The sequence below is a fragment of the Scyliorhinus canicula genome, chromosome 19, assembly GCF_902713615.1.
Source record: "Scyliorhinus canicula chromosome 19, sScyCan1.1, whole genome shotgun sequence".
Lineage (NCBI taxonomy): Eukaryota > Metazoa > Chordata > Chondrichthyes > Carcharhiniformes > Scyliorhinidae > Scyliorhinus > Scyliorhinus canicula.
The window spans coordinates 60,387,776-60,409,915 of NC_052164.1; the positions used below are offsets into that span (position 1 = coordinate 60,387,776).

A 22,140-nucleotide genomic window follows, 5' to 3' on the forward strand; every position below is an offset into this window, starting at 1 on the left:
CCCAATACCAAACCAAACCAATGAGGCCACTGAATCGTGCTCATAGAGTGAGGAGCGTGGAGACAGCAGAAAATAAATTTGATTTGATTTGATTTATTGTCACATGTACCGAAGTACAGTGAAAAGTATTTTTCTGCAGCCGAGGGAACGGACACAGTACGTACATAGTAGACAAAAAGAATAATCAACAGAGAACATTGACAACTGGTACATCGACAAACAGTGATTGGTTACAGTCAGGAACAAGGGGCCAAACAAAGCAAATACATGAGCAAGAGCAGCATCGGTTGTTGTGAATAGTGTTCTTACAGGGAACCGATCCGTCTGAGGGGGAGTTGTTGAGGAGTCTTGTAGCTGTGGGGAAGAAGCTGTTCCTAAGTCTGGATGTGCGGGTCTCCAGACTTTCTTACCTTCTGCCTGATGGAAGGGTCTGGAAGAAGGCAATGCCTGGGTGGGAAGGGTCTTTGATAATGCTATCTGCCTTCCTGAAGCAGTGAGAGGTGTACACAAAATAAATGAGGGGGTGGCAAGTTTGTGTGATGCGTTGGGTTGCATTCACCACACTCTGCAGTTTCTTGCGATCTTGGGCTGAGCAGTTGCCAGACCAGGCTGTGATGCAGCCGGTTAGGATGCTCTCTATCGCACATCTGTAGAAGTTTGTGAGAGTTGATGCAGACATGCCAAATTTCTTTAGCTTTAGTGGGAAGCAGAGACGTTGTTGGCCTTTCTTGACTGTTGCATCAACGTGAGTGGAGTAGGACAGACTGTTGGTGATGGTGCGACAGTTGAATTGAAGACACTCTAATATAGAATAAAGGCCGATAAGATAGGGCAGTGGAAAGAATAAGGGTAAAATAAAATCAAGCATTAAATCATGAATGGGCAGTTAGCTTCCCTTCCCTGCACAACACATATAATGTCCCCCCTGCAAGTAGGGGCATCCTCCCCCCCATTGGGGCAGTCCCTCCCTCCTCTGCTATGGGGCGGTCCCCTGTTATGGAGGCGTTCTTTGGTGTGAGCATTCTCTGTTATGGGGGAGACTGTGGTGGGGTCTTTGGTGGGGGTAACTGGTAGAGGGTCGGTTTGGAATCTCTGGGGGGGATCTCTGATGTGAGTCTCTGATAGTGGTCTCTGGTGGCAGAGTCTGCTGGGGTAAACTTTGGGGTTTCACCACTTGGGCTACAGCATCATGAAGGGAGAATAATGGATCAAAGCTGTAAAGTTTGTAGAATCTGTCAATCACAGAACACGGTTAGAAAGCTATGAAAGGGTTGGAGTCGTTAACCCCTTGGTCCACCGCAAAACCCACCATGCTAGGGTCATACCGGTGGAGAGCACAAGTGATCCGTAATTCATGACTGTGGTGATATAGGGTTCTGGGCATGCGAAATGGATGTAAATGTGTCATTGAGATCAATCCCCCTGCCGGCGTGCAGGGATCGGAGTATCGGAGCGTCACGATGGGTTTGGCGCCGGGCGTTGATCCCGATTTTGCCCCGACGCCCAATTTTCCGTCCCACCAGGGAACACGATCCGTGCATCCCTGGGCAGAAAATCCAACACTCTGTGTGCGATTCTGTGATCCTCAGGCTAAGTGTTGACGCCATTGTAAAGGCCGTCGCGTTTCTCGACGGCGTCAACATGGCCTCATGAGCGGCAATTCTGATCCCTACAGGGGTCCAGCACAGCACTGGAGTGACACATGTTGCTCCAGCTGCTGATCCCCATTGTCAGACGGGCGCTGCACGTCTGTGCATGCGCAGTGGGACCGGCGCCAACGCACAGTGTCTCCCTTCTCCGTACCGGTCCCGTCGTAACATAGCGTAGGGCTACAGGGGCCGGCACGAAACAAAAGAGACCGAGAGCCCGAGAGCCGACCCGCTGATCGGTAGGCTCCGATCACGGGCCAGGCCACAGCGGAGGGCCCCCCGCCGGGGTCGGACCCACCTCCCCCCCCCCCCCCCCCCCCCCCCAACCAGGCCGCCTCCGGATGCATCCACACCGATGTCCCGCTGGGCAAGTGCAGGTGTGAATGGCGCCAGCGGGACCCGGCTTTATTTGCGTAGCCATAGCGGGCTGAGAATCGCCGGGGGTGGGGCCCCTACAGCGGCCCCCAACCGTCGCCGCGCTAGCGACAATTCTCCGCTCTCCGGAGAATCGGCGAACCGGCGACAGGGCGGTGTGGCACGATTCCCGCCCGTCCGTCGATTCTTCGGCCCGACCCCGGGGTGAGACAATCTCACCCTATATATTTCAACAGCAACTCAACTGACCACTAGTCCAGCAACAAACTGCAACCTATTTGTAGCAAGTAGCCTTTCATAGACAATAATAATTTGACGTGAAAGAGAAATTCAGACTTTCTGAAAGCAACTTTTGTAATGGAGGAGATAATGGAAACTTCTTTGGGGTGAGGTGAAATTTAATTTGGACAAGTGAAAATGCTCAAGGGAAGGAAACATGGGCAACACGCAAACTCCATGAATTGGGGTGAAAGAGCTAGAATAAAGTTTAGAGAAACTCAGGGACCTTCATTGACTGGAAGCTCAGTCCAGTGTCAGAACAACAATCAATAAAACCAACAAAATGATGAATTCTAATAGACAAAACAGAAGAGTAAAAGTCAAAGTAAGTCATGGTTTAATGCTGATGGTGCCTGTCCTGCTCGTTAGGATGTATGGAAGACATTGAGGCATTAAGGCTACCACAGAAAAGAGCTTTATGTTGAATGTCTGAGTTATGAGCAGTGAACAGAGAAATATGACCTCTTTGTCCATGAAACAATGCACCTCAGAGGCGATTTTCCAGAGATGTATAAGATTGTGTTCAGTATGGAAATGGTAATGTGAGAAAATAACTTTTCATTAAAATCTGAATGTGGTTTAAGGGATCAGAGACTCGAAACAGCAAAAAGTCGAATTGAGCATGTTATCAATAAGTTGCTCATTATAAAGAAGGATCAAAACAAAACACTCTGAGAATGAAGACAACCTATTAAAGTCTTGAGGCTCATTCTGGATGGATGGGCTTAAGGTTGAGTTGCAGTAACTTCCTTGTGATCAAGAGAGATAGTGAAACATTTAGTGATATTGCCAAAGATTAATTATACACTGATATTGCAGTTTGATCTCAGAATTTGTTAGCTTCTTACTCTAGAAGAGATCTTGGTCTTTGTACAAAAAACATTTATTTATATCCTAACTAACAAAGACATAGGTAGTTATGAATAGACAATAAATATTTGACATGAAAGAGGACTTTCTGAAGGCAACTTTTGTAAGGGAGGAAATAATGGTAGTTTATTGGAGATGAGGTGAAACCTGAGATGAGGTGGAAAGACATAGCTCGAGCTGCCATCTACTTAGTCATTTCCCTCAGTGAACACAATCACTGTGACACACCTTATTTTATACATGGTCAGTAATTATCATCAGGGGTAACCCTTTACCAATCATCATGCTGTGTGGCACTACCAACCTGCTAAATGGGATAGACTTCGAACAGATCAAGCGACTCAAGACTGGGTACCCATAAGACCATAATACATAGGAGCAGAATTATATTTTCTCATCCCCATTCTCCTGCCTTCTCCCCACAACCCTTGATCCCCTTATTAATCAAGAACCTATCTATCTCTGTCTTAAAGACACTCAGTGAATTAGCCTCCACAGCCTTCTGCGGCAAAGAGTTTCACAGATTCACCACCCTCTGGCTGAAGCAATTCCTCCTCATCTCTGTTTTAAAGGATCGTCTCTTTAATCTGAGATTGTGTCCTCTGGTTCTAGTTTTTCCTATAATTGGAAACATCCTCTCCACATCCACTCTATCCAGGCCTCACAGTATCTAGTTAATGGTAAATTATATAGAAATGGTGGATGAATTGAACAAATATGTTGCTTCTGTCTTTACTTTAGAAGCTGCAAAAATATCCCAGTAACAGCTGCAAATCAGGAGGTGGAAGGAAGAAAGGAACTTGGTGAACTTACAATCATTAAGGAAGTGGTACTGAATAAAGTGATGGAGATGCGGGCTGATAAGTATCCAGATCCCAATGGACTTTACTCTAGGGTCTTAAAAGATAAGACTAATGAGATAATAGATGCATTGGTGTTAATTTTCCAAAATCCACTAGATTCATGAAAGGCTCTATCAGACTGGAAAGTAGAAATATAGCACCGCTATTCCAGAAATAGCTCCTCCTGGAGGCTGAAAACAGGAAACTATAGCCAGTTAACTTGACGTGTGTTGTGGAGAAGATACTCAAATTGATTTCAGAAGTGATACTGGGGCACTTGGAGAAACTCAAGGTAATCGGGTAGAGTCGACATGGTTTTGGAAAGGAAATCATATTCAAACAAACTATTGTAGTTCTTGAAAGAAGTAGCATGCACTGTGAATAAACAGGAGTCTGTGGGCATACTGGCTGGATCCTCCGCCCTGCTACATCACATTTCTGTTTCACCCCGCCAGCGGGATGTTCAGTTACGCCAGCCGGTCAATGGGGTTTTCAATTAGAACATAGAACATAGAACAGTACAGCACAGAACAGGCCCTTTGGCCCTCGATGTTGTGCCGAGCAATGATCACCCCACTCAAACCCATGTATCCACCCCATACCCGCAACCCAACAACTCCCCCCCCTTAACCTTACTATTAGGACACTACGGGCAATTTAGCATGGCCAATCCACCTAACCCGCCCATCTTTGGACTGTGGGAGGAAACCGGAGCACCCGGAGAAAACCCACGCACACACGGGGAGGACGTGCAGACTCCACACAGACAGTGACCTAGCCGGGAATCGAACCTGGGACCCTGGAGCTGTGAAGCATTTATGCTAACCACCATGCTACCGTGCTGCCCCTTCCTTAATTATGGGGCTGCTCCACGCTGTCGGGAAACCTCCGGGCTGCCGGCAAAACGGAGCATCCTGCCAATGGAGAATCCAATCCGTTGTACTTGGGTTTCCTGGGCCATTTGATAAGGTGCCACATCGAAGGTTAGTGTGTAAAATAAAAACTCATGGCGTAGCTGAGGTGGGGTAATAGGGATAGGACAGGGGAGTGGGCTCAGATAGGATGCTCTTTCAGAGGGCCAGTGCAGAAGCAATGCACCAAATGGCCTCTTTCTGCACTGTAGGAATTCTATAATTCCATGAATCTGTGAAAGAAATTAGAGTATAATCAGCCATGATATGCTAGCATGAGTAGGTGATTGGCTGGCTGGCAGAAAACAGAGAGTATTGATAAATGGGTCTTTTTCTGACTGAAAAGATGTGACAATTGAAGTCCCGCAGTGGTCTGAGATGGGGCCTCAATATTTTATAATTTATGTCAATGACTTAGATGAGGGGAGTAAAGGCACGGTAACTAAATTTGCAAGTAACACAATGATGGGTAGGAAAGTATGTTGTGAAGAAGACACAAGGATGTTGCAGGCAGAGACAAGTTGAGTGAGCGGGCAAAAATCTGGCAGATGGTGTATAATATGGGAAAATATGAAGCTATTCACTTTGGTAGGAAGAATAAAAAAGCAGAGTGTTATTTAAATGGAAAACAGCTGCAGAATTCTGAGGTGCAAAATAATCTAAGTGTTCTAGTGCATGCCTCCTCAATAGTTAGTGTGCAGAAACTCTGTGCAAGGTTGAAGGGATAAGTCAGGGGAGTGGGATTAGGTAGAATGCTCTTTCAGCTAGTGAGTGCTGAATAGATGGGCTGAATGACCCACTTCTGCACTGCAGAGATTCTGTGATTCTATATCAGAAAACTTGGAAATATTATGAACCACGAGGAGGATAGTGCAGATCTTCAAAACAACAGACTGTTGCTCTAGGTAAATTAGTGTGGCACGCTGGCATAGTGGTTAGCACTGCTGCCACGCAACACCAGGGAACTAGACTCAATTCCAGTTTGGGTGACTGGCTGTGTGGGGTTTGCACATTCTTCCTGTGTCTGTGTGGGTTTCCTTTAGTTGCTCCGGTTTCCTCCCATAGTGCAAAGACCCATGTGCAGGTTATGTAGATTGGCCATGATAAATTGCCCCTCACTGTCCAAAGGTTTTGTGGTGTTACGGGGATATGGTGGGAGGTTGAGCCTGGGTAGGGTGCTCTTTCAGAGGGTCAGTGTAGACCCGATAGGTTGAATGGCCTCCTTCTTCACTGTAGGGGTTCTATAATTCTATGATTAAGTGGCACAAGAATATCACTATTGAAAGGTGTGATGTGGAGATGCCGGCGTTGGACTGGGGTGAGCACAGTAAGAAGTCTTACAACACCAGGTTAAAGTCCAACAGGTTTGTTTCAAACACGAGCTTTCGGAGCGCAGCTCCTTCCTCAGGTGAATGGAGAGGTATAGTCCAGAAACATTTATATAGACAAAGTCAGAGATGCTGGACAATGCTTGGAATGCGAGCATTTGCAGGTAATCAAATCATTACAGATCCAGAGAGAGGGATAATCACAGGTTAAAGAGGTGTGAATTGTCTCAAGCCAGAACAGTTGGTGGAATTTTGCAAGTCCAGGCCAGATGATGGGGGGTGGATATAATGCAACATGAATCCAAGATCTCGGTTGAGGCCGCACTCATGCGTGCGGAACTTAGCTATAAGTTTTTGCTAGGCAATTCTGCGTGTCGCGTGTCCTGAAGGCTGCTTTGAAGAACGCTTGAAGAACGAAAGGTGTGAAGCTATTGATTTTGGGACGAAGAATAAGGATAGACAATACAAAATAAATGATATAATTTTAAAAGGGACATAGGAGCAGGGGGGAGCTAGGAGTATATGTGCACAAATCATTGGAGGTGGCAGGACAGATTGAGAGAGTGATTTATAAAGTTTTCGGAGCTGGACACTTTAAATAGAGATGCAGAGTATTAACAAGCAGAACTTGTTAAATTTGTATGAAATGCTAGTTCAGCCTCAACTGGTCTATTGTGTCCAGTTCTGGGCACCACAGTTTTGTAAAGATGTGAACTGCATTAGAGAGGATGCAGGAAAACTTCAGGAGAATGGTTCTAGGGATGAGGGGCTGGATTCTCCGTCGGCGGGATCCTCCATTTCGCCGGCAGTGCACTCATGCCCGCGGATTTCCCGACGGCATGGGGTGGTGCCCACAATGGGGAACCCCATTGGCTGACTGCCGGGATGGAGGGTCCCGCTGCCGGCGGGGGTGCAACACACCAGAAAATGGATGCGGCGGGACAGAGAATCCCGTCTGAGGAATTTCTGTTAGGTACCCAACATGAAATTGGATCATTATCTGAAAACAAAAACAATGCGGGGCTTTGTGTAAAAGATCAGGGGGTGGAACTAGGTAAATTGCTCCATCACAGCACTAGCATGGACACAACAGGCTGAATGGTCTCTTCCTGTGTTTGAACCACCCTTTGATATGATTCTGACTTGATATTGTGTCCTTTTTTCAGAACACAAAAATGATGCTACCTTTCAGTGGGACATAAACATCCACTTTTCTTCATAAATCTTTTTCTCTAAATCCTGAACAACTATTTTTAAGCCAGTTTTCCTCTAAGGTTCTTGGAAAGATCATGTTGATCCGAAACATCTTCACAGATGCTATCAGGCCTGATGAGTTTATCCAATATATTGTATTTTATTTCCCCTGAGGAGACTCCTCTTTGCCTCATTAGACAGCTTTCGATCCAACACCGACCTTTTGGTTTTGGGCTTCGTTCCCTGGGATCCATAGGGGAGGCAGCCTCGGAACCAGGAACCTCCCTCTGCCTATAGGAGATGCTCAGTAAAGCTACCACTCAAACAAGATGTTGACCCCACAGAAAGCCATCTCATGCATGGTGTTACCCCAGCCCAACCTTAAGTGTGAATGTCAGATGGAATGGATCTGAAACATGAGAATGAATCTCCAACTGTCAGAGATTTTTATGGTAATTCTTTTAATGACTGCTTATTAAGGGGCAGCACGGTGTCACAGTGGTTAGCACTGTTACCTCACAGCTCCAGGGACCAGGGTTCAATTCTGGCCTCGGGTGACTGTGTGGAGTTCGCACTTTCTCCCCGTGTCTGCGTGGGTTTCCTCCGGGTGCTCTGGTTTCCTCCCACAGTCTTGGTGGATTGGCCATGCTAAATTGCCCCTTAGTGTCCAAAAGGTTAGAAGGTTAGGTGGGGTTACTGGTTTCCGGGCTGAGAGTGGAGGCGTGGTTTTAAGTATGGTGTTATAAGGGCAGCAGGGTAGCATGGTGGTTAGCATAAATGCTTCACAGCTCCAGGGTCCCAGGTTCGATTCCCAGCTGGGTCACTGTCTGTGTGGAGTCTGCACGTCCTCCCCCTGTGTGCGTGGGTTTCCTCCGGGTGCTCCGGTTTCCTCCCACAGTCCAAAGATGTGCGGGTTAGGTGGATTGGCCATGCTAAATTGCCCGTAGTGTCCTAATAAAAGTAAGGTTAAGGGTTACGGGTATAGGGTAGATACGTGAGTTTGAGTAGGGTGATCATGGCTCGGCACAACATCGAGGGCCGAAGGGCCTGTTCTGTGCTGTACTGTTCTATGTTCTATGTTCTTTCAAAGAGCCGGAGCCAAATGGCCTCCATCTGTCAATTCTATGATTCTATGATTATTATCAATCAGGTGAGTTGATAAAATAGCAGTCCAACTATGTCCCAGCTTGTGACTGCAAAGAGATTGCTAATCTTTTCCAAACTTATTTAACTTGAAGCGAAACTTTAATATGACTCAATTTTGACTTTACAACAGTGACTACACTTCAAACGTACATCATTGGCTGTAAGATTCTTTGGGCCACCCTGAGGCCATGCAAAACTTTCTTTGTTCCTCTCACCAATAGGAGACAGAATTGATAACCTGACGTGCAACACAGCATGCCTTCCTTCATGCTTTCCTGCGATCCATATTAAAAAGTTTTACTGTGTTCAAAACACGATATAAGAGCAATTTGTTTTTACTGAGGGCAAAATAAAAAATCTACAACCTTTGCTCTACTGTTAATGATCTCTCCATATTTTGGGAGATTGGGGGTTCTCTGGCACTACCTTCCCAAGAGACTTTACAATGTCTTTACAGAACAGAATCATATCCTTACCCTTCTGATCATGTCCATTTTCCCCAGGAATTGTGTTGCAGCTTGATACATATAAAAAGGGTTCAGCATCCGCACCTTAGCAGGATCCAAATTCTTTAAAAAGGCTGGCCTCCTCCAGAATCCTGATGTGACCTAGTGTGGGAAATATTCCTAGATTAGGGAAATTTATGAAATTAAACACTAAAATGTGGATACATATGCAGACGTGTTTCCAGCATTATCTCTCATCCAAATATGTGAATATCAGCTTGAAGAGGGGGATTCAATGAGAGCTTTTGAAGACCCTTGTCTCAGGTGTTCTCATACATTCCTCCACATGTACAACCATCTGAAAAGTAGTGTCTGTCTTCCAACTGTGATGAAGTGTGCATCCCCCCTGATATTATTGGGAACTGAAGCCAGGGTGAGTGGATGATGCCCGCCATCTGGTCTCAGGTCCAAGACACCATGAAGTTCTAACCCCGTTAGAGAGAAACAGGAGGATAATCCCTCTGAGAATTGAGGATTGGCCCAATTGCGGGTATTATAGAGCAGGGTGGATTCAATCTTTGCCATGCTCCCACACAAACTTCTGAATCATTTGATTAGTTGAGAGCTCCACTGAACTCTCTGTTGCAGAAGTTTACAATCTTTCCAGTATAACTAATTTACATCAATTATTTCAATATAAATAGGGTGCACAGACTGGTGAATAGTTTCTTGTGAGAGACCATATTGAGATAACACACTAACTAAAATGTTTTTCATGAAGTATTATACAGCCAAATAGCCTCAGTTTATCAGGCTGTATAATCTACTGATATCCATAGCCGACCTTTGGCTGATTTCTCTACAGAATCTACCAGACTGATAACCACTCTTTCAAAAGACATCTCAATCTGGGGGCACGGCGACAATGACAGCTTTCAATGTGGGATAAGGTGGTTCTAGATGACAGTCTGGTCCGTCGCCAATGTGAGGCTGAATGTTCTTCTAATCATTGCACCAAAGAAATCTTTCCAAAATCTTTGCCCTTACTTTTGAATGTTGAACAGCAATGTGCCAATCTCTTGTCTGTAGCGTAAAAGGTTTGGCAAGATCAATCACTCATTGGTCACAACCGCTAATCACTTCATAACTCTTCATAAGTGGTGCAGAATAGAACAGTACAGCACAGAACAGGCCCTTCGGCCCTCGATGTTGTGTCGAGCCATGATCTCCCCTACTCAAACCCACGTTTCCACCCTATACCCGTAACCCAACAACCCCCCCCCCTACTTTTTAGGACACTACGGGCAATTTAGCATGGCCAATCCACCTAACCCGCACATCTCTGGACTGTGGGAGGAAACCGGAGCAACCGGAGGAAACCCACGCACACACGGGAAGGACGTGCAGACTCCGCACAGACAGTGACCCAGCCGGGAATCAAACCTGGGACCCTGGAGCTGTGAAGCATTTATGCTAACCACCATGCTACCGTGCTGCCTAGGAAAACTACAACATTTCGTATTCTTTCAGAACCTCACCATTGGCTGATAGCAGTAAGCAGACTTCAATGATGGATCACTTCCTCCTTACAGATAGTTTTAACTTACAGCAGGAATGGATGCGATGACACCAAAGCTGCTATGCCAGGGATAGAATGATAAAAGATTCATGGCATAGAAGGAGGCCATTTATCCCATCGTGTCTGTGGTGGCAATGAAAAAGTAGCCACCTAGCCCAGTTGCCCTTTCCACCATTTGGTTTGTCACGCCGGGTACCATCCAGGCATCCTTGAAATTGGATTGGATTGGATTTGTTTATTGTCACACGTACCGAGGTACAGTGAAAAGTATTTTTCTGCAAGCAGCTCAACAGATCATTCAATACATGGGAAGAAAAGGGAATTAAACAAAATTCAAGAAAATACATAATAGGGCAACATAAGATATACAATGTAACTACATAAGCATTGGCATTGGTTGAAGCATACAGGGTGTAGTGTTAATGAGGTCAATTCAAAAGAGGGTCATTTAGGAGTCTGGTAACAGCGGGGAAGAAGCTGTTTTTGAGTCTGTTTGTGCGTGTTCTCAGACTTCTGTATCTCCTGCCCGATGGAAGAAGTTGGAAAAGTGAGTAAGCCAGGTGGGAGGGATCCTTGATTATGCTGCCCGCTTTCCCCAGGCGGCGGGAGGTGTAGAAGGAGTCCATGGATGGGAGGCATGTTCGTGTGATGGACTGGGCGGTATTCACGACTCTCTGTAGTTTCTTGCGGTCCTGGGCTGAGCAGCTGCCATACCAGGCTGTGATGCAGCCCGATAGGATGCTTTCTGTGGGGGAATGGGACAACTCATCGCGGCCGACTCATCGCCGCCGACTCATCGCCAGCCAACTCATCGCCAGCCCAACTCATCGCCAGCCCAATAAAAACAGTACAGTCAACAGACTTCAACAGCGCTCTGGAGTGAATGGAATCTATTTAAGCCAACAGACGAAGGCTGTTTAGCTCACTGGGCTGATCGCTGGCTTTGAAGGAAGACCAAGGCAAGCTGGCAGCACGGTTCGATTCCCGTAACAGCTTCCCCGAACAGGCACCGGAATGTGGCGACTAGGGACTTTTCACAGTAACTTCATTTGAAGCCTACTCGTGACAATAAGCGATTTTCATTTCATTTCATTTCATTTCTTAACAGCGCTCTGGAGTGAATGGAATCTATTTAAATCTAGGGGTATCCGATGACCTTGGAGATCCCCCTCCCACCCCCGGCTGCCATCCCACCTGGTCCACGTTTCTGTGGAGCAGCACTGACGGCACCCGGCTGTTGCATCCCTGGGAAGGCTGGTGAATCGAGGGAGGCCGGTGGAAGTAGGTTTACGACCTGCATCCGCAAACATCATTTGGTCCCGCCCATTTTGGATGCAGTTCCGACTCTGATGTTTTGCGGAACTTGGGTGAATCCTGCGAGGCGCGGTGCATGTTGGGAGGTCCGCTGAGGGCCTCTCCCAGGAACTGCGTTGTGCACTCGCTTGAGTGCAACATGGCAAGAGAATCCCGCCCAGGGAAATTGTTTCTGCAATGGGAGCTGAACTCGCCGGTGAGACCATTTTGAAAGGATGCCCCAATCTCTGAGGAGCTTTAGAGTCCCCCACGCCCCCACACCCACAGACAATTTCAACCCCCTCATTTTTTAATTTTTTTTTTATAAATTTAGATTATCCAATTATTTTTTACAATTAAGGGGCAATTTAGCATAGCCAATCCACCTGCTCTGCACATTTTTGGGTTGTGGGGGTGAAACCCACGCAGACACGGGGAGAATGTGCAAACTCCACACGGACAGTGACCCAGAACCACAATCGAACCTGGGACCTCAGCACCGTGAGGCGGTTGTGCTAACCACTAGGCCACCGTGCTGCCCTTGTCAACCCTCTCATAACCCATTATCCCACTCACCCAAAGTGAGGACACTCCACTATGTATCAAAGTGACCGGGTGCCAGAAGGAGAGGCCTGGGAGACCCCACAGGTGCCATTAGAACAAAGAACAATGAACAAAGAAAATTACAGCACAGGAACAGGCCCTTCAGCCCTCCCAGCCTGCGGTGATCCAGATCCTTTATCTAAACCTGTCTCCTATTTTCCAAGGTTTACTTCCCTCTGTTCCCGCCCGTTCATATACCTGTCTAGATGCCTCTTAAATGATGCTATCGTGCCCGCCTCTACCACCTCCGCTGGTAAAGCGTTCCAGGCACCCACCGCCCTCTGCGTAAAAAACTTTCCATGCACATCTCCCTTAAACTTTCCCCCTCTCACTTTGAAATCGTGACACCTTGTAACTGACACCCCCACTCTTGGGAAAAGCTTGTTGCTATCCACCCTGTCCATACATCTAAAAATTTTGTAGACATCAATCAGATCCCCCCTCAACCTCCGTTTTTTCAACAAAAACAATCCTAATCTACTCAACCTTTCTTCATAGGTAGCACCCTCCATACCAGGTAACATCCTGGTGAACCTCCTCTGCACCCTCTCCAAAGCATCCACATCCTTCTGGTAATGTGGCGACCAGAACTGCACGCAGTATTCCAAATGTGGCCGAACCAAAGTCCTATACAACTGTAACATGACCTGCCGACTCATGTACTCAATACCCCGTCCGATGAAGGCAAACATGCTGTATGCCTTCTTGACCACTCTATCAACCTGCGTTGTCACCTTCAGGGTACAATGGACCTGAACTCCCAGATCTCTCTGGACATCAATTTTCCCCAAAACCCTTCCATTGGCCATATAGTCCGCTCTAGAATTTGATCTTCCAAAATGCACCACCTCGCATTTGCCTGGATTGAACTCCATCTGCTATTTCTCTGCCCAACTCTCCAATCTATCTATATTTTGTTGTATTCTCTGACAGTCATCCTCACTATCTGCAACTCCACCAATCTTAGTGTCATCTGCAAACTTGCTAATCAGACCACCTATACCTTCCTCCAGGTCATTTATGTAGATCACAAACAGCAGTGGTCCGAGCACGGATCCCTGTGGAACACCGCTAGTCACCATTCTCCATTTTGAGACACTCCCTTCCACCACTACTCTCTGTCTCCTGTTGCCCAGCCAGTTCTTTATCCATCTAGCTAGTACACCCTGAAAACCATAAAACTTCACTTTTGCCATCAACCTGCCATGGGAAACCTTATCAAACGCCTTACTAAAGTCCATGTATATGACATCTGCAGCCCTTCCCTCATCAATTAACTTTGTCACTTCCTCAAAGAATTCTATTAGGTTTGTAAGACATGACCTTCCCTGCACAAAACCATGCTGCCTATCACTGTTAAGTCTATTTTCTTCCAGATGTGAATAGATCCTATCCCTCAGTATCTTCTCCAACAATTTGCCTACCACTGACGTCAAGCTCACAGGTCTATAATTCCCTGGATTATCCCTGCTATCCTTCTTAAACAAAGGGACAACATTAGCAATTCTCCAGTCCTCCGGGACCTCACCCGTGCTCAAGGATGCTGCAACGGTGTCTGTTAAGGCCCCAGTTATTTCAACCCTCGCTTCCCTCAGTAACCTGGGATAGATCCCATCCGGTCCTGGGGATTTGTCCACCTTAATGTCTTTTAGAATACCCAAAACTTCCCCCTTCCGTATGACAACTTGACCTAGAGTATTTAAACATCCATCCCTAGCCTCAATATCCGTCTTGTCCTTCTCCTTTGTGAATACCGATGCAAAGTACTCATTAAGAATCTCACCCATTTCCTCTGAGTCCACGCATAAATTCCCTCTTTTGTCTTTCAGTGGGCCAATCATTTCTCTAGTTACCCTCTTGCTCCTTACGTACGAATAAAAGGCTTTGAGATTTTCCTTAACCCTGTTTCTCAAAGATATTTCATGACCCCTTTTAGCCCTCTTTATTGTGCGTTTGAGATTCGTCCTACTTTCCCGATATTCCTCCAAAGCTTCATCAGTTTTGAGTTGCCTCGATCCTATGTATGCTTCCTTTTTCATTTTAGCTAGTCTCACAATTTCACCCGTCATCCATGGTTCCCTAATCTTGCCATTTCTATCTTTCATTTTCACAGGAACATGTCTGTCCTGCACTCTAATCAACCTTTCCTTAAAAGACTCCCACATTTCAAATGTGGATTTACCCTTAAACAGCTGCTCCCAATCCACATTCACTAGCTCCTGCCGAATTTTGTTATACTCTGCCTTTCCCCAATTTACTACTCTTCCTTTCGGACCACTCTTGTCCTTGTCCATGAGTATTCTAATTGTGATCGCTATTCCCAAAGTAATCACCGACTGAAACATCAACCACCTGGCCGGGATCATTCCCCAATACCAGGTCCAGTATGGCCCCTTCCCGAGTTGGACTATTTACATACTGCTCTAAAAAACTCTCCTGGATGCTCCTTACAAACTCTGCTCCATCTACGCCCCCAACACTACACAAATCCCATTCAATGTTGGGGAAGTTAAAATCTCCCATCACAACCACTCTATTGCTTCTACATTTTTCTATAATCTGTCTGCATATACCTCTACTTCATGCTCGCTTTTGGGAGGTCTGTAGTAAAGTCCCAACAATGTTACTGCATCCTTCCTATTTCTCAACTCCACCCATATTGCCTCAGTGCTCGAATCCTCCATCGTGCCCTCCTTAATCACAGCTGTGATATCAAATCTGACTAGTAATGCAACTCCTCCACGCCTTCTACCTCCCTCTCTATCCCTTCTGAAGCATCTATACCCTGGGAGATTCAGTTGCCAGTCCTGCCCTTCCCTCAACCAAGTCTCAGTAATACCAATAACATCATATTCCCAGGTACTGATCCAAGCCCCAAGTTCATCTGCCTTACCTGCTACACTTCTCGCAGTAAAACAAATGCACCTCAGACCACCTGTCCCTTTGCATTCATCATCTCTTCCCTGTCTACTCTTCCCCTTAGTCACATTGAGTTTATTGTCTCGTACCTTACTGGCTTTAGTTGCTGCTTCTTTACTGACCGCTAACTTCCTAATCTGGTTCCCATCCCCCTGCCACATTAGTTTAAAACCTCCCCAACAGTGTTAGCAAAAGCACCCCCTAGGACATTAGTTCCAGTCCTGCCCAGGTGTAAACCATCCGGTTTGTAATGGTCTCACCATCCCCAGAACCGGTTCCAATGTCCTAAAAATCTGAACCCCTGCCTCCTGCACCGTCTCTCAAGCCACGTATTCATTCTGACCAGTCTTGAATTTCTACTCTGACTGTCCCGTGGCACTGGTAGCAATCCTGACTGTCACTTGACAACAGCCCCTTCACAAACCACCTTCAAATTACGCTGACCGCACTGCACGTATGCAAATCTCCCCAGAACAGCCAATCTGTAGCTCCGCTCTGCTGGATGCTTGACTTCACTCGAACACCTCGGGTCTCTTCCACAAGTACACCTTCAAATTACTCTGATCGCACTGCACGTATGCAAATCTCCCCGGAACAGCCAATCAGTAGCTCCGCTCTGCTGCCCTCTGCTGGATGCTTGACTTCACTCGAACAAGTCGGGTCTCTTCCACAAGTACACCTTCAAATTACGCTGACCGCACTGCACGTATGCAAATCTCCCCGGAACAGCCAATCAGTAGCTCCGCTCTGCTGCCCTCTGCTGGATCTGGGCACATACCCTGGGCAACGATTTAAATGGTGCCCGGTTGGGGCCTCTCTGGGGAGGTCATTAGATACGAGACCTCCCCAGTGAGGCCTTATATATAAATGATTTGGATGAGAATGTCGGAGTCATGGGGCAGAATTCTCCGACCCGCCCGCATGTTCGGGGAATGGCCCGGGGCCGGCGTAAATCCCGCCTCCGCCACCCGGGAATCGGTGGGAGCGGGAGTCATGCCGCGCCGATTGGCGTGCCAATTTTACGGTGGGCACCGATCGCGGGCAGCCGGTCCGATACCCGCACAATATTTGTTTTTCAACCGCCCCGCAGGATCAGTCCACGGGGCGGCTGAGGGGCATGACAGCCCGCGCATGTGCGGGTTTGACGCGTCTGCATGATGACGTCATCCGCGTATGCGCGGGTTGGAGCTGTCGAACCCGCGCATGCGCGGCTGACGTCATCGTGCGCGTCAGCCGCCGTGAACCTTGGCGGGCGGACTTAGCAACGGTCGCTAAGGCCACGATGCCGTGCTTCACAGGGCCCCGCTGCAAGCCCCGCCCGGGGGGGGAGAATCGGGTCCCGGGAGGGGGCGCGGAGGCTGCCATGAAACACGGCCAGTTTCACGGCAGCCTTTACGACTCGCCGCATTTGCGGGGAATCGCGCCCGAAGGCCGGGATTCTCCGACCCGGCCGTTAAGCTGATTGTCGCCCTGAACCTTTACACCAGAGGGTCCTTCCAGGGCGGAGTGGGTACCTGTCTGGAATCTCACAGACCTCAATGCCCAAGTGCATCCTTGCCATCATGGAGGCCCTATATATCCGTGTGGCAAAATATATCAAAGTTAATTTGGACCGTGCCCACCAGGATGCCCTGGGCAGTGAGGTTTGTCACCATCATCAGGATGCCCCAGGTACAGAGAATGATCGATGGAATGTATGGCACCCTACGAGCACCGGCCCATGACAGGCGGTCTCCCCCTCACCCCATTGCAACCCCCTCTGTGATTCCTACCTGCCTCATTATGGGGTGCGAGGTTGGCAGTGTCAGCGGGCCCGGTCCATGGGATAGTGGATGATGACAGCCCTCTCTGCGATGAGCTCTGGTGCTCTACATTGTTCCAAAACGTCTGACTCCTGCCGACTACCATTTTCTATCATCTGCCTGCATGTGAGCTAGCCCTATTCTGTGCCTCGGCCACCGCCCGCACAGAGTGCCCCAGGCCTTGGTCACCCTGACCGATGGTCGATCCCGAAGCCCTCAAGTCCTCCACTGTGGACACCACCCAAGAGGTGTTGGCCTGGGTGGCAGGCATGGTCGGCACCTCCTCCTGCCCCTGCAGGCAGTTGGACTCCTTCAACTGCACCAGCAGGCGCTGAATGGCTGCTGATAATCCCTTATGTACATAGAACATAGAACATTACAGCGCAGTACAGGCCCTTCGGCCCACGATGTTGCGCCGTCCTGTGAAACCCCTCTAAAGTCCCTCTACAGTCTACACTATTCCCTATCGTCCATAGAACATAGAACATTCACATAGAACATAGAACGTAGTCCCTGACTCTGTGTCTGTATCTCCACTATCGATGGGACTGCCCTTTCGAGAAGCGCGAGACTAGTCTAGATGGAAGCTCGTCTCTGGGGACTAGCCCTCTGACCATCAGCCTCTTGGGGGTTCCTACCTCCCCCCTGATGTACCGCTGCACGTATGTGGTGCGCACCAGATAGTGCCTCTTCACTCAGGTGCTCCCAACTGAGGTGAGTGTCTGTGGAATGGTGGAGGGTGTTGGAGACAGCTATGATTGGAAGTCAGTGTCGTCCCCGGATTGGTGCTTTGGGGTGTGTCAGGCTGAGGTTTGGGGGCTTGCTTCATTGTCTGTTGCCTCGTTGCTGGTATTCATGTGGTTGGGGCTGGGGCGGGGACACCAGACGGGCCCACCTCGTCACCATGTGATCCTGCAAGGCACAAGGGATGACACATGATTGGAGCACGTGTTGGGATGGTGTGGGTGTGGTGAGATGGTGGTGTGGGGGTGGTGAAGGCGACTTGCCGCACATGCCAAGGGGAACCGCAATTCAGCAGGGGCTTACTTGCTTGGCCGATGACAACCTCCACCTTCAGTGCCCGCTGGTCTGCTGTGGCAAGATGCCATGATCCAGCTGTCCCCCTCCGGTCTGCTCTCTTTCCCTGCAGTCATGTGTCACCTTCTCCTGGGGGAAGTGGGATGCATGCAGCACAGCTGGTGACCTTCAAATCAGGTTTGGCATGGGTGCTGGCATTTGGTGCAGGGTGAGATGCACACACACACTGCCAGCTGGTGGGTTTCGATGATCCTCCATGTGGAGGAGCCAGGGGCCATAGGTGTGTGCTGGACGGGGTTAGTGCCAAGAGCATGATGCTGCCTACTCACCCTGGCTGCGCTGAGGAGGTTGTGCAACGTTTTATGGTACTGCTGTCTGGTCCTGACGGTGGGGCCCATGGCGCTCACAACCTCTGCCACCTGTGCCCAAGCGGGTGGCAGCTTCCTTCCCACCCTGGGGTACAGGGCTGCCCGCCTCTCCTTCACGTCCAACAGGGTCTCCATCTCCAAAACCGGGTGCCGCTCTGTTTGCTGCCATCTTGTTGGCTGGAATGAGTGTGTGTGTGGGGAGTGGAGAGCTGATATGCAACTGCAGCTTGTCAGCCTCTCGAGTGGTAATCCCGACGCCAGTGAACCAGACACCATTTTTCATTGGAATCGCTCATGTACCATGTGTCGCCAGTGCTAGCCCAACTAAGTGCCAACAGAGGCAGAATGGACCAGATGACCAACTTATGTTCCTACATCATATTTGATGGCGATACTACAAAATCAGGTTACAGGAAATCTTTCCATGGTGGAGTTAACAGAAGTCCAATAATCTGAATGGCTTTGTTCTGCCTGAAAAAGTTCTACAATTCCGTGGTTAAAAATTACTGGGACAGGAATATACTGAGATCAAGTATTACACTGACAGGCTGCCCTTTTTCTACTGGATCTATTGAAAGCAGGCATCGTCCCACCACCAACCCAGGACCAATGAGGCAAATTGCTTGTTTCCCCCACCTCCACCATTATCCTTACTGAGATTATCTATAGTGACTGGATTTGGGTTAGTTTACTGCCACGTGTACTAGGTACAGTGAAAAGTATTTTTCTGCGAGCAGCTCAAACAGCTTATTACGTACATGAAAAGAAAAGAAAAAGAAAATACATGATAGGGCAACACAAGGTACACAATGTAAATACATAGACACCGGCATCGGGAGAAGCATACAGGAGTGTAGTAGACTGAACCTGAGTTATGTCTTCATTCAAATGACCATATAATAATAATAATAATCACTTATTGTCATAAGTAGGCTTCAAGGAAGTTACTCTGAAAAGCTCCTAGTCGCCACATTCCGGCGCCTGTTTGGGAAGGCCAGTATGGGAATTGAACCCGTGCTGCTGTCATTGTTCTGTATTACAAGTTAGCTGTTTAGCCCACTGTGCTAAACCAGCCCCTATATATAAATGCATAGTGATACTCACTAGGATATACATTTGATTTCCCATCCCTACTTCCTCTGGGCATTTGATACTTGGTTTCCGACTGAGTCGGCATCTCATTGCATAAATGGGTGTACATTCACCCCACCATTTCATGATGCAGCAACTAAGGCACTGGAAAAATCCAGTGAGGGTTTTCGAGGGCCAATGTTTGGATGCAATTCTTAACCACGTCATGAACACAGCAGACCAGAAGCACCACAGAGTAATTCCGAATGTCTCTGTCTCTGGATGTGGCCCGTGGGAATCATCACCGTTCCAATCCAGGATACCTACTTTTGTTTCATTGTACACGATCGCCTTTAGCCAATGGACATCAACTGTCTTAAATGGTACAAGCACAAAGAGCGTGTCGAGGTTGTTTTCAGCGGTGGGATCTTCAGTTGCTGATTCCGGGTAAAATATCCTTAGAGTTGTTTTGTTGCCAACATCCTTTTCATAGCCTCTCACTGGAGCATTGTTTAACCTAGGAACAGAGAGCACATAGAATTTTTTTAATGACATTGCGTCCAATAAACTAATCCATTTTAAATGATCTTAATAACATCTACCATTACATGACTTTGTCATTTGCAAAAGAGACCTTGTGTTGCAGTAGTCATGTCCCGACCTCTAGCCCTGACATGCTGCCTCCCATTGCAATCATAGTCACTGACACTCTTTCAGGGGTGGTTGAAGGAGGGGTTATTTGCAGCTCAGAGCAACTAGATTTGACAACTTTGAACTCCAGGGGTGGAATCAGGGCGTGACCATGTCCATGGTCAATGGAGAAGTCTATTGACTTCTTATCCCGCTGGTGGAAGGGACTGAAAAACTGTGCCTCAGGAAAGAGCATCATTCTTTGGGAGGATGGAAGGGTTTTAAAATTAGAATTTCCCTTCATTTTTTGAAGAATTAACTCTTACCTATAAAGAGAAAGGCTCCCTTCTCACCTCTGACACATATAACCCTGCGCAGAATCTGAATGAATCCACAGTGAAAAACTCAAACTGAAATCCTACATTGAAGGAATGTGTTCTGTAAGACAACCATCTTTAACAAAGACTTTTATCCCTTTTACTGATTATTTTACCCGCTCTTCTCCCTCTGTGTTTGTCTGCCTTGTGCATATGTGTGCATGTGTATATAGATTACATAGAATTTACAGTGCAGAAGGAGGCCATTCGGCCCATCGAGTCTGCACCGGCTCTTGGAAAGAGCACCCTACCCCCTACCCAAGGCCAACACCTCCACCCTATCTCCATAACTCAGTAATCCCACCCAACACTAAGGGCAATTTTGGACACTAAGGGCAATTTATCATGGCCAATCCACCTAACACACACATCTTTGGACTGTGGGAGGAAACCGGAGCACCCGGAGGAAACCCACGCACACACGGGGAGGATGTGCAGACTCCGCACAGACAGTGACCCAAGGCGGAATCGAACCTGGGACCCTGGAGCTGTGAAGCGATTGTGCTATCCACAATGCTACCGTGCCCTAGAGGGTGGGACGAGTTTAAGTGAGGGGGTTAGGAATTTGATAATAGTTTACCTGTTGCATTTGCTGCATATTTAATTATAGTTATTGTTATTAATGAAAAGTAATCATGCTTAAACTTACAAACGTAGTTTATGGGGCAACCATGGAGCAGAGACTTTGAGTGTCGTCCTGAGAAATATTTATTACTTTCAATTGTGTTGCGACTCTGGGTCCAGTAGGGCTGGAATTGACCGTGCACTAGCCAGGGGGTCGGAACAAGAGTTCAACCTACCGCCTGCTATCAATGTTTATGTTAAAGTGAATTAGGATTAGGGGATGGGAATAAGGATCACACCAAGAAAATAACCAGGGAGTGAGAGAATAAGAGTGGAGTAAGAATGTGAGCAAATTGGTATCAGCAAAAATGTGATGGTGAATGGAGAGCCAAAGTATGGACAGTAGAAAATACGAAAAAAACCAACATGAGTGTCTTGGAGAGAGTTTCCTTCAGGGCAGACACAGGAGGAAAAGGGATTGGGAGGGAAGAAATAAATGTGAGTGGAGAGTAAAACAAAGATGTAATCAGAGATGGTCTTAGCTGTAATTGACATAATGGCAATAGACAGACCACAAGAGATGGTAAGGTCAAGGGGGTAATCATGATTAGGAGTGGGGGAGCGAAATCAGAGGACAGAATGAATGATGAATTAAGATGGGGATTAAAAGCAGCAAGATGAGAAGTCGCTCAGTACAGCGATTGGGGGAAGAAAGCAGCAAAGAATCTCAGTGAGAAATGTAGCATGGTGGGTGACAGAGAATGAGGAGCTCAAAGGTTGGGAAAGGAGTATGGGGTAAGGTAAGATAATCAAAGGAGGAAAAGGTGCCAGTGGAGTAGGGGGGTAAATGATTTGG

General features: G+C 47.6%; 1 protein-coding gene across 4 annotated transcripts in view; it reads right to left on the minus strand.

Moving 5' to 3' along the window:
• The window catches only part of LOC119954558 (CMP-N-acetylneuraminate-beta-galactosamide-alpha-2,3-sialyltransferase 4-like), a 131,759-nt gene that overhangs the window by 22,260 nt on the left and 87,359 nt on the right, over positions 1–22,140 (minus strand). For 3 of the 4 annotated variants that reach the window (XM_038779894.1, XM_038779893.1, XM_038779891.1), the window contains exons 9-10: positions 20,041–20,230; positions 9,071–9,202 (exon numbers count right to left, since the gene is read on the minus strand). In XM_038779894.1, the coding sequence (XP_038635822.1) occupies positions 9,071–9,202; positions 20,041–20,230 (322 nt within the window). The remainder of the gene's footprint in view (positions 1–9,070; positions 9,203–20,040; positions 20,231–22,140) is intronic. The other variant, XM_038779895.1, reaches the window with a different exon arrangement.